General features: G+C 52.2%; 1 protein-coding gene across 1 annotated transcript in view; it reads right to left on the reverse strand.

The window, feature by feature from the left end:
- LOC110482787 (hydrocephalus-inducing protein) overlaps positions 1–14,196 on the reverse strand; it is a 69,166-nt gene that overhangs the window by 16,723 nt on the left and 38,247 nt on the right. Inside the window, exons 23-35 of the mRNA XM_077786248.1 lie at positions 11,685–11,862; positions 10,992–11,167; positions 9,559–9,692; positions 8,478–8,614; positions 6,940–7,202; positions 5,649–5,888; positions 5,197–5,395; positions 4,575–4,730; positions 4,103–4,276; positions 2,873–3,012; positions 2,310–2,438; positions 1,832–2,036; positions 1,197–1,338 (exon numbers count right to left, since the gene is read on the reverse strand). Coding sequence (XP_077642374.1) covers positions 1,197–1,338; positions 1,832–2,036; positions 2,310–2,438; positions 2,873–3,012; positions 4,103–4,276; positions 4,575–4,730; positions 5,197–5,395; positions 5,649–5,888; positions 6,940–7,202; positions 8,478–8,614; positions 9,559–9,692; positions 10,992–11,167; positions 11,685–11,862 — 2,273 coding nt within the window. The remainder of the gene's footprint in view (positions 1–1,196; positions 1,339–1,831; positions 2,037–2,309; positions 2,439–2,872; positions 3,013–4,102; positions 4,277–4,574; positions 4,731–5,196; positions 5,396–5,648; positions 5,889–6,939; positions 7,203–8,477; positions 8,615–9,558; positions 9,693–10,991; positions 11,168–11,684; positions 11,863–14,196) is intronic.

Genomic DNA, 14,196 nt, shown 5'->3' on the forward strand with positions numbered 1-14,196 from the left:
AATAGAAAACATCACGGAGAGTCACCACCAGAAACTTGGGCTCACTAGTCCTGGCTGGCCCTGCAATTCATTCCTTGACCCCGAGGCCAGGCAGAATCATGAGACCATTTCTGTGGATTTTCCTCAACCCACAGAGGTTGGGAACATCCCAAGTGAGTGCCATAGTGGAAGAGGACCTCCAGGACCAGCCAAACCTACGCCTTGCTATCGTAAAGTCTCGACTGCAACCTCCCTCTTAAGGCACACCCAGACACCTCCAGCCCAATGCCAAAGGCTGATCCACCAGCTCTCTGTGCTGATGCCTGAAAACGCTCTTTGTCTCTTGATTTCCCAGTTTAAAGCAGAACACAGATTGCTAACATCTGCTTATCCCTCCTACAATTCATCCTCCGCTCATTCAGCCCCCTTCTCCCTGGGCACAGCCTGCCCCTTCATGTGAATAATCCTATCAGTCAGAAAGCAAAGGCTGCAGGAATCCTCTCCTGCAAGACAGGCTCCTGTCAGCCAGGTTTCCTGCTGGAATCAGCTGTGACCAAGCAAACCAGTGCTATCTGCCATGCAAACAATTTGAAGCAGCTTTGTCTGTCACCTCGCCATGAAACCAACTTCAGCCTGGGCTGAAAGGAGCCCTGATACACAGGCTTGCTTCAAGCAGCCTCCACTCCCAGCTCCACAATTTTCCTGTGAGTCCTGAGCTGGGCTGCCTTGCTGGAGCAGAGCTTGCCTACTGCTGCAGCGGAAGGGGAGCCTAAAGGACGTGAGCTTTTATGGGTGGTGTCCCACCATAAGGAGAACCTTGGCAGCTCAGCATTGCAAGGACTTCATCTGTGGCAGGACCAGGACCCTGTGCCCCACACCTGCCCATAGCACAATCCCACCGTTTTGGTGAAGAAGGGAGATGATAAAGAAGGTATAAATCAACATCATGGACTTGAAGAGACTTCTACAGGCAGTGCCAAGGCAAGCCCAGAGCCCAGCTCCCTGCAGGCAGCATGTAAGCCAGGAGGGCTCACCACTAAAATAGAGAAGATGATGTTCTAGCTCAACAGAAGAAGGTGCTTCCTCTCTTGGGAGCCAGGGAGCTAAGAGAGTGGCCATCCTTGTGTTGCTTCTGGCCTTTGCTATCAAATACCTCTGAGCTCAGAGTCCTTGGAAACCCTCTAGGGACCCTGAGCAGTAACCCATGGACGGCTTACCCCTCCGTCTGTATAGTCTTCGTTTCCGGTATTATTTTATCCACTTCTGCTTTCTTCTCCTCAGGGAGGGTGTCATACTCGTCCTCATCCATTTGCAAGACATGTTCTCTGTTCCTCTGAATAGCTTTTTTCTGCTGCCGTTCTTTAAACCAGAGGAGAAACCATGAGTGACTGCAAGCAGAGCTGGATGCTCTGTGTCAGCTGCAAGGATTCACAGCCTTTCCTGACCCAGCCTATCATACCAGGAGATATTGGGGAGCTCATATCCCTGCTCCAAAATTCAGACAATCCCCCAAACTATGGCCGGGCAGTGTGGTTCTTGGGCTTTGCCTGGCTTAAGTGCACCAAGGCTGAGGACAGTCGTTTGTCACTGAGCTACAGCAGCTGGCACTTGTGCCCAAGATTTAATGTTAGAGATTAAGGCGAGTCTTTAAACCTCAGATTTCCTGCAGCTCTGAGATGAGTGCTGGTTACACTGAGGCAGAAGGTAAAAAGATTAATAGGAGTACTGGTTACACTGAGGCAGAAGGTAAAAAGATTAATAAAAACATTTCTTACAAGCTCTGCTGCAAATCCAGATACACAGAGATATGGTTGAGGGCTTCAGAGAGATAATTTGAGAGGAGATATCTCACCTTCCTTCTCTGTTTGAGCTTTCTTCCTCTTTCTTTCAGCTTCCTCCTTGGCTTTCCAAGAAGCATAATCCTGATGCAGGTTCACCATGTAAATATGATGACAATTCTTGACAGCTCTGAGTACACAGAGCAAAGAAGATTCCAGGCTGCTTGCAAAGAGGGTCTCCAAGCCATCAAAGACCACTCCCTTGTAGCAGTCTTTACCCTGTGAATAAAGGGAAGAGTAAGTCAGCCATTGCACACAGGGGGCTTGCAGCTGCACCGCAAACCCAGATGTCACCAGCCATCCTTGTTCCAAGTGCAGTAGCTAAGAGCAGCTTGGATCTGTCTGTGGGCTCTGCCAATAAGGGCAGCTGCAGCTTCCCCCAGGGCTCCCTGCACACAGTCCAGCATCCTCCTCCTCCTCCTCCTCTCCGAGTTGTACCCCAGTGCTGTCTCTCTGGAGCAGGAATGTCTCCTTTTCCCCCACCCCACGCACCTTCAGCCTCTCACTGAGGATGTCCACCAGCAGGTCCTTGGGCAGCACACAGCTCAAGAAGTTCAGCTCTTCCCCACCACTGCTGGTAATGTTCAGCTGCTGCGGCGCAGGAGCAGTGGAAACTGTGAACTGCAATGTGGACCATTGTAAGGAAAAGAAACCACGGTGGAAAGCCCTGAACAACTCCCACTGCTGGGCTTGGAGCTGGGGTTCCTCCCTAGTGCAAACTAAAACAGCCCTGCAGTGCAGGCTGGGGGCTCCAGGGGATGGTCCTGGAGGGCCCATCCCTTGGCCAGCAGACACCCAAGGTTGCAAGCCCCCAGTGCAGCCTCCCAGCACTTTGTTCACTGCCTGCAGCCACACTAGCCAGGACTGCACTTTGCCAGCAAACCACTGAGAAGCAGTGGAGCTGTCTGCCAGAGCACATTCCCAGCCCAAGTCGTGGCACTATGGACCCACCTACCAGGCCGTGGCTGGCACAGAGCCTCCACTGTAAGCAGCCCCTGCTCATCTCAAAGACAATGCAAAGGTCCCAGGCATCAAACAGGGCAGATCATGTTTACCTTGGTGTCCTTTATGTTGGGTTTGCTGGCTGGCACCTTCTTTTGTGCTGGAGGATTCTTGCCTCTGGCATCCTTCTTGTTGATTTTTTCCCCAGGGGCTTGTTTATTCTTGGTCTGAGCAGTGAGGTGAGGCTTTTTACCTGCACAGGGGACAGATGGTTCAGAGGGGCTTTGAAAGCAAGCAGGCACCTTTCCCTACAACAGGCACAACCCTGGGAAGGAACATGGCACTTTTTCCCCAGTCTGCTGGGCACTGGGAGCACTGTTTCCCAGAAGCACCTCCTTCCCTGCTTTTCTTACCAGCAGGTAAAGCACACCATCCCATACTTGATTTTAAAGTCAGCACTATGTCCCTCCTAACAACTGTGCACACAGGTGACGCTGCTTGCACAGCAGTTCCCCTGCAGATCAAGCCAAAGATTCGTCCTCCAGGAGTAATTTTTCCATACACTGCACCCATCCAGCATTCTCCTGTGGAGACCTGCAGCCCTGCCACACTTGCATCACCTGTCTCCACTGAAGCTAAATCCTCCTATGGGAAAAGTCCGGCTGGGACCCAGATTCTTTTCCTTCCCACCAGCTCCCAACCCAGCCAGGTTCAACACTGAGCAGTGCAAAACTTCCCCCTGCACCGAGCCAGGTTTGGCCTCACCCTGCAGAGCTCAGGGTACCAAGTGCCCAGGAAGTTTCATGAAAGTCTCCAGTCTCACATGGGGAACAGCCCAACGAGCTGTGTAACCTGACAGTGGCCATAGGTAAATCTCTGGAGAAAAGAGCTCATCTGGAGCATGTCTCTCATTAGAAATTCCTCTGGGAGGCTGTCCTTCCCTTCCTCTCACTTGCAAGGTTACACTAACAGTCAGTCTTCCTGTGGCTTAATGAGCCACTTCAGAAGACTTTTCTTTGTTAAAGTGCAGGGCAGAACTGCTGCCCACGAGGAGCAAGCTCAATTCCGCTTTGAGGAAATATAAAATACTTGGGAAAGAGACAGGCGTGCTTCACCACCCCTAGAAAAACAACCACATGCCAAGAATGGCAGCAAAAGGGGCTATAAAAGAACCTCTGACTGAGCCCTTAAAATTGATTTTTTTTTTTTTTTAGACAAGCCAGAGATGCACTTCAGCCATGTTCCCTAAGAGACTCAAGGACTGCAAAACTGCTGCTCTGAGTAAGCAGAAGTGGACATTCAAGGTGGGGTTCTCAAGCTCTGGGTCCAGCATTTCTCCTTACCAGCATTACCTTTATCTTTGCCTTTTGGCTCCATGGCAGCGTTGGTGCAGAGCTCCCGGGCACTGAGCCCTGCTGGGCTCCCATCGTTGGCCATGGCCTCTTTCACCACGGTGTCAATGGATATGTAAGCAGCATCATAGTACTGACACAGGCCTGCTGCTATCTCTGTCTTTCCTGAGAGAGAGAGGGGGATGCTTGGTGACACTGGCACAGGAGGCATTGCAGGGACAGGCCCTGGAAAAATCTCCAACAAGATTTCAAAGTTAAAAGGGCAGTGGGAAATCAAGTGTCCCTCCAGGAGAGGCCATGGGGCAGGCAGCTAGAGCGTGGGTACAAGCTCTGAATTCTAGAGCCAAGGGGATCATCTCCACCTCCTGTTCAGCTGAGGACTTTGCCTTAAGCACCATGGCCCACGAGGATACGTTCCTCCTGCCCGCCCTCTCCCTGCAGCCCTGGGCTGCAGCTGACGTACCTGCACGGGGTGGCCCATGGATGATGACAACAATCCCTCTGGGCTGCCTCTCTGAAGATGCATCAATGCTCAGGTGGCGCATGACAGCCCGAGAGACAGGACTGCCAGTCCCTTTCACCATGGACTCAGGACAGAACGTGAGAGTCCTGTGATGTGCTGCAGTGCAAAACCAGGTCAGCCTCCGGCCTACCTTTGATCCTCACCATCCTCCCCATCCCCTCAGATCCCAGGAAAGGAAACTTGGTGAAAGCAACATGTTCTTGTTCTTTTGTTGCTAGGAAGGTGCAAATATCAAAGAGCCACTGATATTAGACTTGGTCCTACTGGCTGAGGAAGTCATTCAATCCTAGTCTTTGTGGCTAAGGGACACAAGGGAATATCCTGATTATTTCCCCAGTCTGTGGCAGGCAGATAGGAGTTTGCTTTGGCTACACACAGGGTTGGTAGAGGATGCCACAGCCCTTCACCCAAGAGCTCCTCTGCCATCTGTGGAACAGACAGCTGCTAAAAACACGGACTTTCCCTGGAGAGCAAGGTGACAGAGAGTTCAGTGTGTATGGACTGGAGTCCCAGCTGTAACCACAGTCAAAAGACACCGCCAAACCCTCACAGTTTTTCTGACCTGGTGCTGCCTTGCCCTTGGCCTCAGCCTCAGTCCTGGCCTTGGTCTTAGTCCTGGCCTTGAGCTCTGCCTGCTGGGCCTTTGTTCTCTTCTCTGTTTCATGGTCTTTTAGCACCTGTGGAGGCAGAGTCTTACCCACAGCACATGGAGGCATTAAAAAGCTCTTTTGATACTCAGACCCCACTGCCATCCGCAGGATCTGTGTGTGTAGGGAAGAGAAACCACACACAAGATTCCTTTTCTTGCCTTTTGATCACACAGACTCAACAAACCCGATTTCTGTCTTCTCCCTTCCTCCCAATAACAAAAACTATTTAAGTCCTTCCAAGGTATGTCAGCAGAGTTGCCTTTGCCCTGGGGATTGCCTCCATCTCCCTGGCACAAGCCTGGGAATGCTGGAGTGCTGTGAAGCTTGGGCAGCACGTACATGGGGACCAGACCTGCCTTCTCACCTTCTTCTCCTCAAGGTACTGCTCATCAAAATCCAGGGAGCAAAACTCAATGGGGAAGTCGCATGGGTTCCTCACCACTGCTGTGGCCTCCACCCCATCGCTGTCCACCAGCACCCATCCCATCTTTAGTGCTGGGGGGTTGAACTCCAACCGTGGCTCCAGACCTTGTCCTGAGAGGTGCAGCTTTAAGTGATTGCTGCTCCCACAAATGTTTAACTCCAGCTCATTCCTGTAAGACCTCTGAAAAGAGAAAAGTGGAGAAAACTCATCCAGGTGACAGGACCCCAAATACAACTCTTGCCCCAAGGTCAGGGTGTTATCAGTCCCTCCAAGGTGAATGGAAACCAGATATTTACTTCTGCTAGGGACTACAGCATCTGTGTCCTGGTCTGAGTAACTGGGATGAATCCTGGTGTGCACTGTATCTGGGTATTTGGTAGCAGATGCATGTACAATGGACTGTCAGACATTTTCCCCTAGTCATGCAGGAGTGCAATGCTCATGGGAAGGGCCCTCGGGGTTACAGTGTCCAGACACTGTCCTGGCACTGCTGCATCAGGCAAACATCAGCTCCAGGAGAGAGGCAAATCAGCTCTCACTGGCCAGAAATAAGGGTCATCATCTCTGCTTAGTGTTTGGCTCTGGTCCAAGCCAGACAAAAGATGGTTACATCTCTTGAGCAATTAAAAGATCCCTGGGACTGTTTGTGAGCACAGAAGCACTTGTGTCCATGCTGTTACACACTACCAGTTTCCAAGACCCAGCGGCCACAGGCAAACTACTTTTGGGAATGCTCCATCCTTTAAGTTGAATCCCCAGATGCATGGGAGTGTACAGGCAGGCCAGAGCCCCAGGCACTGCTGGCAGCACACCACTACAGGTGACTGTCCCACCATGCCCAGGAAGGTGTGTGGTGGCTGTTCTGTCTGTCAGTCCTGCAGCAGGATGAGCCTTGACTGGCCATTCCAGGATTATCCTCTGCAAGTGGGCAGCTGCTCTGTACTGAGTGTTGCAGCTGCAAATACAGCCAGGCAAGGGGGAGGCTGAGGAGAGTTGGGCACATTGCCCCCATATGCTGAGAGGCAGCCCTGATGCTCTCTGTGCAAGGTCCCTGTGGGCATTTCAAAGCACATCTCATGGGAATGCTCTGTGGGGTGAACTGAGCCACGCTGAGTATGGGCCTGGCAGAAAGCTCCCTGTGAAGGCAGAGCTCATACCACACCCTCTGCACCAAGCCCTCATTTCCAGACAGCCCTGACAGGCCTCCTGGGCTGACACCTGCCAATCTCACCTCTTCCTTGGGTGTAAACCGGATCTGCAAGTTCCGCCACTTTCCTGCACCAAGGATTCCTTTGGAGGGCTTCACTTCAAAGGGACAGGGCTCATCCTCCAGCACCTGCTGCTTCTGAGGTACGGCTGGTGTCGTGTATTTGAGGTGATTGTTCTGGGCACAGAAATCAATTGTGTGAGGTCTCCTCGTGCTCTGAGACACTGATATGGTGCACCCACAGCCAAAGCAAGTGTGGCCCCAAAGCCTAGAGCTGGAATTCAAACCTGTAGACAGGGCAGGCAGATAGGGAACTACTGTCGTCAGAGGAGGAGGAATGGGCAAAGATGGCAGAAAAGCAAAGCATCAGCTAATGGAACAGGTCCAGGCAAACCAGCCTGGATCCAGACCCTCAGAAGCTTCCTCAAATGCACTGTAGACCCAAATGCTCAGGCAGCCACAGGAGCAGAAAGGGCAAGAGACAGAAAGAAAACACAACCAAGAAGTTACATGTTCAATGTCGCCTGTGCTTTACCTTCAGAACAGGCTTGGTGCCAGTAATGAACCATTTGCAGGGTACTCGGAACCAGTTGTGGAGTTGGATGGTCTCAACCTGGCACTGCCCAATGAGGATGTCAGAGAAGTGCAGTCTGTTCTTGGAGAGTTCGAGCGACAGTTCAGACACGGTGGCATGGAGGCGGATGTTATATGTGGGGCCTTTTGTCACCTGGAGAAGGACAGAGAATTCAGTGGAGGGTCCAAGTGACATCTGCTGCTGTGCCCAGCCTGCTGGCTGCCCCAAGAGCTGTGGTACCTCTATGGGCAGCAGCACATCCACGTCACCCTGGGGCTGGTGGGCACTTTCAAAGCGCACTTCAAGCACCACGGTGTGGTTGGGGGCCAGGCCCTGCACGTGGTCCAGGTCCACACTGAAACCTTGAAGAGGTGAAAACAGAGCAGCTGAGATGCATGAGAAACACAAAATGTGTCATAAGCATGTTAAGGCCTTACAGGCGTCCTGGCTGAGAGGTCTGGGGAAAGCCCCACACTGTGCTGTGACCTGGACAAAAACTTCAGACTGCACTGAACACACCTCAGATGCAGTGAGCCACTGTGTGATGGAAGTGCAGCCTTGCCTCAAGGCCTCTTTTGGAAGCCTCTTTTGATCCACCAGAGGATCTCACAGGCTGTTTCCTCAATAAAGGCTGAATACAGGAGCTGCGACAGTGTGAACTCCAAACAAAGCACTTCCAAAACACAGCAGACCCCACTGGTTGACAAAACTAGCCCATAGAGTGCCCAAAGAAACTTGCTGCTCGTGGGAGCCAAGGGCAGAAGATGCTGAGAGGTGACCAGGGTGATGAGCCCATCTGGCCCCTGCACAGAAGCATTTGGGCAGTCACAAGGCAGACCAAGTCCCTGGGCATGAGAGTTCTGCCTCTAAAGCTCCCAGCAGGGCCACTGAGAAGAAAAAGCTCAGAAACCTCCCCAGGTTCAGTGGCTTAAGCTAATCTGTCTGAGACACCTCCTTCAAGCTTCATGAAGTGTCTCTACACGCTTACCTGTGTCTGGCAGGACAGATACATCAACCTGGAAGGACACTGGGATCTGCCCTGGGTTGGTGATCTCCAGAGTGCTTCTCTCAATGTGACCCTTATGGACAGGGCCCATGTCCAGGACATACTCGGGCAGCTCAACTCTGCAAGGAGGAGTAAGGACAGTCCTTAAACCACAGCCTGGCTACACATCCAAGTGGATGGAGGATACAAAGACAGTGGCTATTTCTCTATTCACTGCTGTAAAAACTCAGCTCAAGCCCATGAAACCCATGGCCTGACCACCTGGCAATGACTTTGGGAAGTCAGGAGGAGTGCAGGTCCTAGGTTTTATCAACTTCTAATGGTACCTGAAAATAAAATTAGTTTAAAATGGACACTGGCCACAGCTGCTCTGCCATGAAAAGCCAGTGTGAGTACACTGGGTCTCCACTGGTCTCAGTGAAACTGCCTAGCCTGGTATATAGCCTGAGCCTGACATTGCTTTGGGGCCTAGGAACAAGATTTGCCTCCACAGGAAATCTTCATTGCTCTGCAACCAGATCACATGATCTGTTCTGCAGAGCATCTTCTTCCTGAATTGAAGCCTCCTGTGCTTGTGCTGCATCACGATGGTGCAAAGAGAGGGACCAAGTTACCTGGATAAGCCCTGCCACCCCACCAGGGTTCAAGCCATCTGATTTTGGGTTTTAAAGGATTTGCTGACATGTGCAGTTCCCTTCTCCTTTTGTTTAGTGTGCTCTGTTAGTTGGCACCAAGACATCAGCTGGGAGCTGTCTCTTTCAGAGCTAATCAGCAGGAACAGAATTTATGCTGTCTGGAAGGGCTTGAAGGTCTGCACTGGGTCCCCCAGCTCTAGGGACAGAACCCCAACACCTGTGGGGAGCTGAGCAGTCCAAAGCTCAGCGTGGTGCTGGGGAAGGGAGGACACTCTGCTGTTCCCATGTAGCGTGTCACAGCCACCGGGACCAGACTCTTTCTGAAGTCCAGGCTATTCCCAGCTCTGCAGACACAAGGAGCTCTCAGGAGAAGGGGACATGGCTGGGTGTTCCCCATGGGGCACCTGGGGATGGGAGTCCCTACTCACTTGACAAGACTCTGGCACAGCTCCTTGTCAGGGAACCTGCTCTTCGGGGGATAGTATGTGAGCTTTTGCTGCAGCTCCAGATCAGCCTTCTCTATCAGCGTCCTCATCGTGTCTATCTGTAGCTGAGAGCTTGGCTAAGGAAAGGGAAGACAGTGGCTGATTAGCAAAGGTCCTTCCCAAGGCCCAGCTTGCACCTGAGAAAGGATCCCTCCCTGCTCTTGTTGAGAGGGGGTGTGGGGGTCCTCCTGGCTGGCTGCTCAGTGTCTGTGACACCTCCTGCTCTCTTAGCCAGGACCTCATCTCCAGGGACACAACTCCAGCATCTTTGCCTGCCCAGACACTGTTAGGAAAACTGATCTGGTCAGGCAGATATAGGATGTCAGATGGGAAGTTATGAGGCAGAAATGCCTTGGGAGGAAACAACTGTGTAGTTTAGGGAGAGAGAATGAACCTTTTTCCCATAGTTCCTTGTTTCAGATGCAAATACTGTTCTGTCCATCAAGTTGTAGTTCAATCCCCTGTTCCAGAAAGTTCAATGTTCTGTGTTCATTCATTGGTCCCTATTACTTGTCATTCATCCCTTGTTCCTCCATTGGTTGTTTTCCAATCACCCCATCCCTGCTCCTCCCATTACCCTTTCTCTGGCTGGTTTCTTTCCACAGTTACCCCGCCTATCCTTTCCCAGTTATATACCCTGGACCCTCCTTCACTCAGGGCTTGCTGCCTCTGAGCCTCTTCAACCTGCCACCCTGCTACCTGATCTCTTTACCTCGCTTCGCCTGGACCCTCCAATAAACAGAGTTGGACCCTCAAGCAGCAAGCCTCTCTCCCTTTTACTGGTCTGCCATTATTACCACATCTAGCCCTCAGAGCATCTGGTGGTTTGTGGGAGCTATCTGCACTGACTAGAGAGCTCGCTCTCGGGAAGGCACCACCTCACCGACACCTGCCCTGTGGCCACAGGCAGACAGACCAGCCAGGAACCTTCCACAGCTCCAGGTGCTTGCCTGCCCACAGCTAGTACCAAGGCAGCTTGGACAAAAACTGCTTTGAAAAGGAACCAGAATGAAGCTGGTGCCTCTTGGAAATGAGCACCACCAGCACAGCCCCAGGGCACAATCAGGCAGCCGCTGTTCAGGTCTGTAAATCTAGCAGGGCTTGGGTCGGGACCAAGAAACTCCCCAGAAATGACCTGCATTTCCTTCAGAGCACCATTTGAACTCCATCCTTTGATCTCTCCCTGGGGTAGAGCTGTTGCAGCCCCAGAAGAGGCCATGAGCAGAGTGGCAGCCCTAAGGGCAATGCTGAGGTGACAAATGGTTGTAAGTGGGCAGGGAGGTCCCAGGTGCAGCAGGGAGCTGCTGTGGGCTGCAAGGGGCTCAGGTGACATGGGGAGGGTCGCATGTGCCAAACAAGGCTGTAGCTGTTCTTACTACAGTGCCAGAGCCAAGATAACGGGGCTTCAGGTCCCGAGTCTTTGGATTCAGAGTCTTCAAGGTCTCAGTCATCAGGGTCTGAGACTTCTTCCGAACAGCTGATATACTCCTCCGACTGTACTGATGCAGGGGTTTTACAAGCTGTTTCAGTGGCTTCTCATGTTTTTCATTTCCTGAAGGAAGAAAATATCCACAAAGAGAAGTGTGGGCAAAGTGCCAGTCACATTTCAGCTGGGAAGTCCCTGCCTCCCAACACTGGTTTCTTCCAAAAAGAAATCCCTGAAGCAATCTATGGGAAGTGGATGCTGCTGCTGCTCTCTGAATCCTCATGTTTGCTCCCACCCATCTCCCACCCCCCAAGGAGCATCTCATCCCCTGCAACGTCACAGAATTCCAACCCTGCCAGAAGCCCTGCCAGCCTCTCTTACAGCTTTCCCAAGCCCTTCAGTCTAGCCATCATCCTTCAGGACCCTGCCAGATGTGCTGGCAAGCTCTGCAGGTTGGTTCCCGGGACAAAGCCCACACGGCATTCTCTGCTCAAGACTCATGAAGCAACCAGGGGGCTTGACTTAGTCTGGGAGTCCTGCAGCCCTCCAGGCTCGGTAGAGGTGAGCATGAACTGCCCTACGGGCATATGGTAGGGAACAAAACCAGAGGAGCCCTTCCTGGGGCCAGACAGGCAGTGCCCACCTGTGATGTTCCAGGGCAGGTTCACGCTGATCATGGGACAGGACGCTTCTCCTTTCAGGAGGATATTTTCTGGGTCCAGGTCACCCACTTTAAGCTGGTAAATCCTCTTGAAGGCTCCTGGTAATCCTGGCACGTAGGAGAATTTCAGCACTTGCTTCTCACCAGGTGCAATGGAGCCCTGCAGGGACAGGAGAAGAGGGAGGGAATGCATCAGAGTGATGGGGATGGCTCAGGGGACAGACAGGCTGAGGAGACAGGTTCTCATCTAGAAGAAGCCATCAGACCACATCACCTTTGTGACAAATACATTACAGTGTTGGCTTTCGCAACTGTTAGAATAAATACTACGTGTTTTATAATGTTGACTTTTGTAAAAGAAGTTTTGCTAAGGTTTAGAATTCTTTTAATGCGAATGTTGTGTTGTGATATAAATATTGGTGAAGAGCTCTTGTAATAATAACGTTTAACCAGTGAAGGAATGGAAACCTGTTGAATGTGCTGAAAGGTAACAATTGACTGGGATCAGGACATCTGCACATGCTCCAAAAAGGCAGGACAGAGGAGGAACTGTGTTAAAATATTTCAATATGTACAAGCATTTGTAGGTATGGATTAGGCTGATGCAATACCCAGGGTATATAAGGGGTGTTGCTGTGTTGCCTGGGTGCCTCTGGCTGTGCCTAAGCACCCAAGCCAAGCACCCAGCGCTGTTACTTCTCCTTTGTTGACTTTGTCCCCTACTGTCTCTTATTAAATTTTCTTTAAATTTTAACTAAGGAGTGGCCTTCGTTTCTCACACCTTCTACCTTCCTTGTGCCCAAAAAGTCGAGCCTCTGACCCTAGGGTGCCGTGTGTCCTCCCCAGGGCTCATAAGGCTGCAGCCCCAGCACAGCCTGATGTGAGCACAGCTCTGCTGCTAATGGGGTTTGCCCTCTGCCAGCAAGAGCCCACCTCATCAAAAAAGGCTCTTCTGCTGCCACTGGGGAAGTCCCCACACTGAGCAGGGCCAGCAGCTCCTCTCCTCCCTTGTAGGAGACAGGCATGAAGAAATGGGAAAGCAATTGGCTTCCTCTTCCCACTGCAAGGAGGGACAAAGGCAGGAGTGCTGCTTTGCCTCAAAGGCATCCAGGCAGGACTGAGAAGCTTGGACAGCAGTGGGATGCTGTTAATTTTTCTCCCCGCTCTTCCAGCCCTGCTGCTCCCTGGCCCAAAAAGCCGCTGCACAGCAACAAAGCTGGAGGAGGCAGAGACCAGCAAGCCTACTTAAGGGATATGTGATCACACAGGCACGGTAAGGTGACCCTCAGAAACACTCCAGTGCCAACACAACCCGAGATCTCAGCCGTTGGGAGTCCCCAGAGTGACTGTGAGCAACCAATTGCACTTTTAATTATGCCACAACGTATGTTATAAATACACGTTCTGATGTGGGGTGAAAAATTACTATAGGGGCTGTAGATGTGCTGAGAGCCTTAACACATCCCACGTGTAAAGGAGATTGCTGGGAGACAATGCAGGCAGGCTTTGTCTAGGGGGCTGCAAGAGACCTCCCCCGTGGAGGCAGGCAGACCCCAAAGCCCAGGAAATTTTTGCCTGTCTGACCAATCTTTTAACAACTTTGCCCGTTTGACCATCTTCCTAAAAGGGGTGAGTTATGGGAGGAATCTTACCATATCGAAGCAGTTAACACTGCCAGGTTTTCCCCACCATTTTTTGTTTTTTTGTTGGGCTGAGAGCACCTGGAGGGTCCGGCTCCCTGCAGAGCCATCTCTTCCCCGTCTGTCTACGCTGCTGTCGCCGCTTCCCCGCTCGCCACGGCAACCCAGTGCTCCGCTGCCTCTCCGAGGGAGCAGCCGCCGCGCCCCGACCATGACAAGTGCCCGGTGACAAGTGCCCGGTGACAAGTGCCCGGTGACAAGTGCCCGGTGACAAGTGCCCGGTGACAAGTGCCCGGTGACAAGTGCCCAGTGCCCGGTGCCAAGCCGCAGCTGCTGAGCCCGGCCCGGCCGCAGCCCCGGGACCGCCGCTCCTGCTGCCGCTGCGGATGGAGCCCCTGCACCGCACGCTCGGTGCTGCTGGCAGCACACTTCCTCCATCTGCCGAGCAGGACCCAACAGAGTGGCCCAGCATTCTGGCGGTAGCGCTCCGTCCCTGTCCTCTGTTGCTGTCTCCGTTGCTCATTTTCTCTCCCTGCTCTCTTTTCTATCCCCTTCTGGTCGGGACCATACCCTTTCTTTATCAATAATCAGTTTTCAGATATAACACTTGCTGCGTTTGTGCCTTATTTTCATCTGAGAAATCTATCAAAAAGAATTCTCCTCTACTTCCCTTACAGCAGAACAGTGACCAACACACTTGTGCCTCCTGCCAGTGTCTGCCCTGTGACAGCAGAGCCCCCATCAGCCAAGGCCTGGGGGAGTCTTATCAGGAGAGCTCTTGTTTGATCTCCTCTGCCCCCGGCAGAAATTGCTTACAGCTCTGTCTCTCTCATGGCTGGGTTTGGGGTTTTCCC

The sequence above is a fragment of the Lonchura striata genome, chromosome 13, assembly GCF_046129695.1.
Source record: "Lonchura striata isolate bLonStr1 chromosome 13, bLonStr1.mat, whole genome shotgun sequence".
In the NCBI taxonomy this organism is placed as follows: Eukaryota; Metazoa; Chordata; class Aves; order Passeriformes; family Estrildidae; genus Lonchura; species Lonchura striata.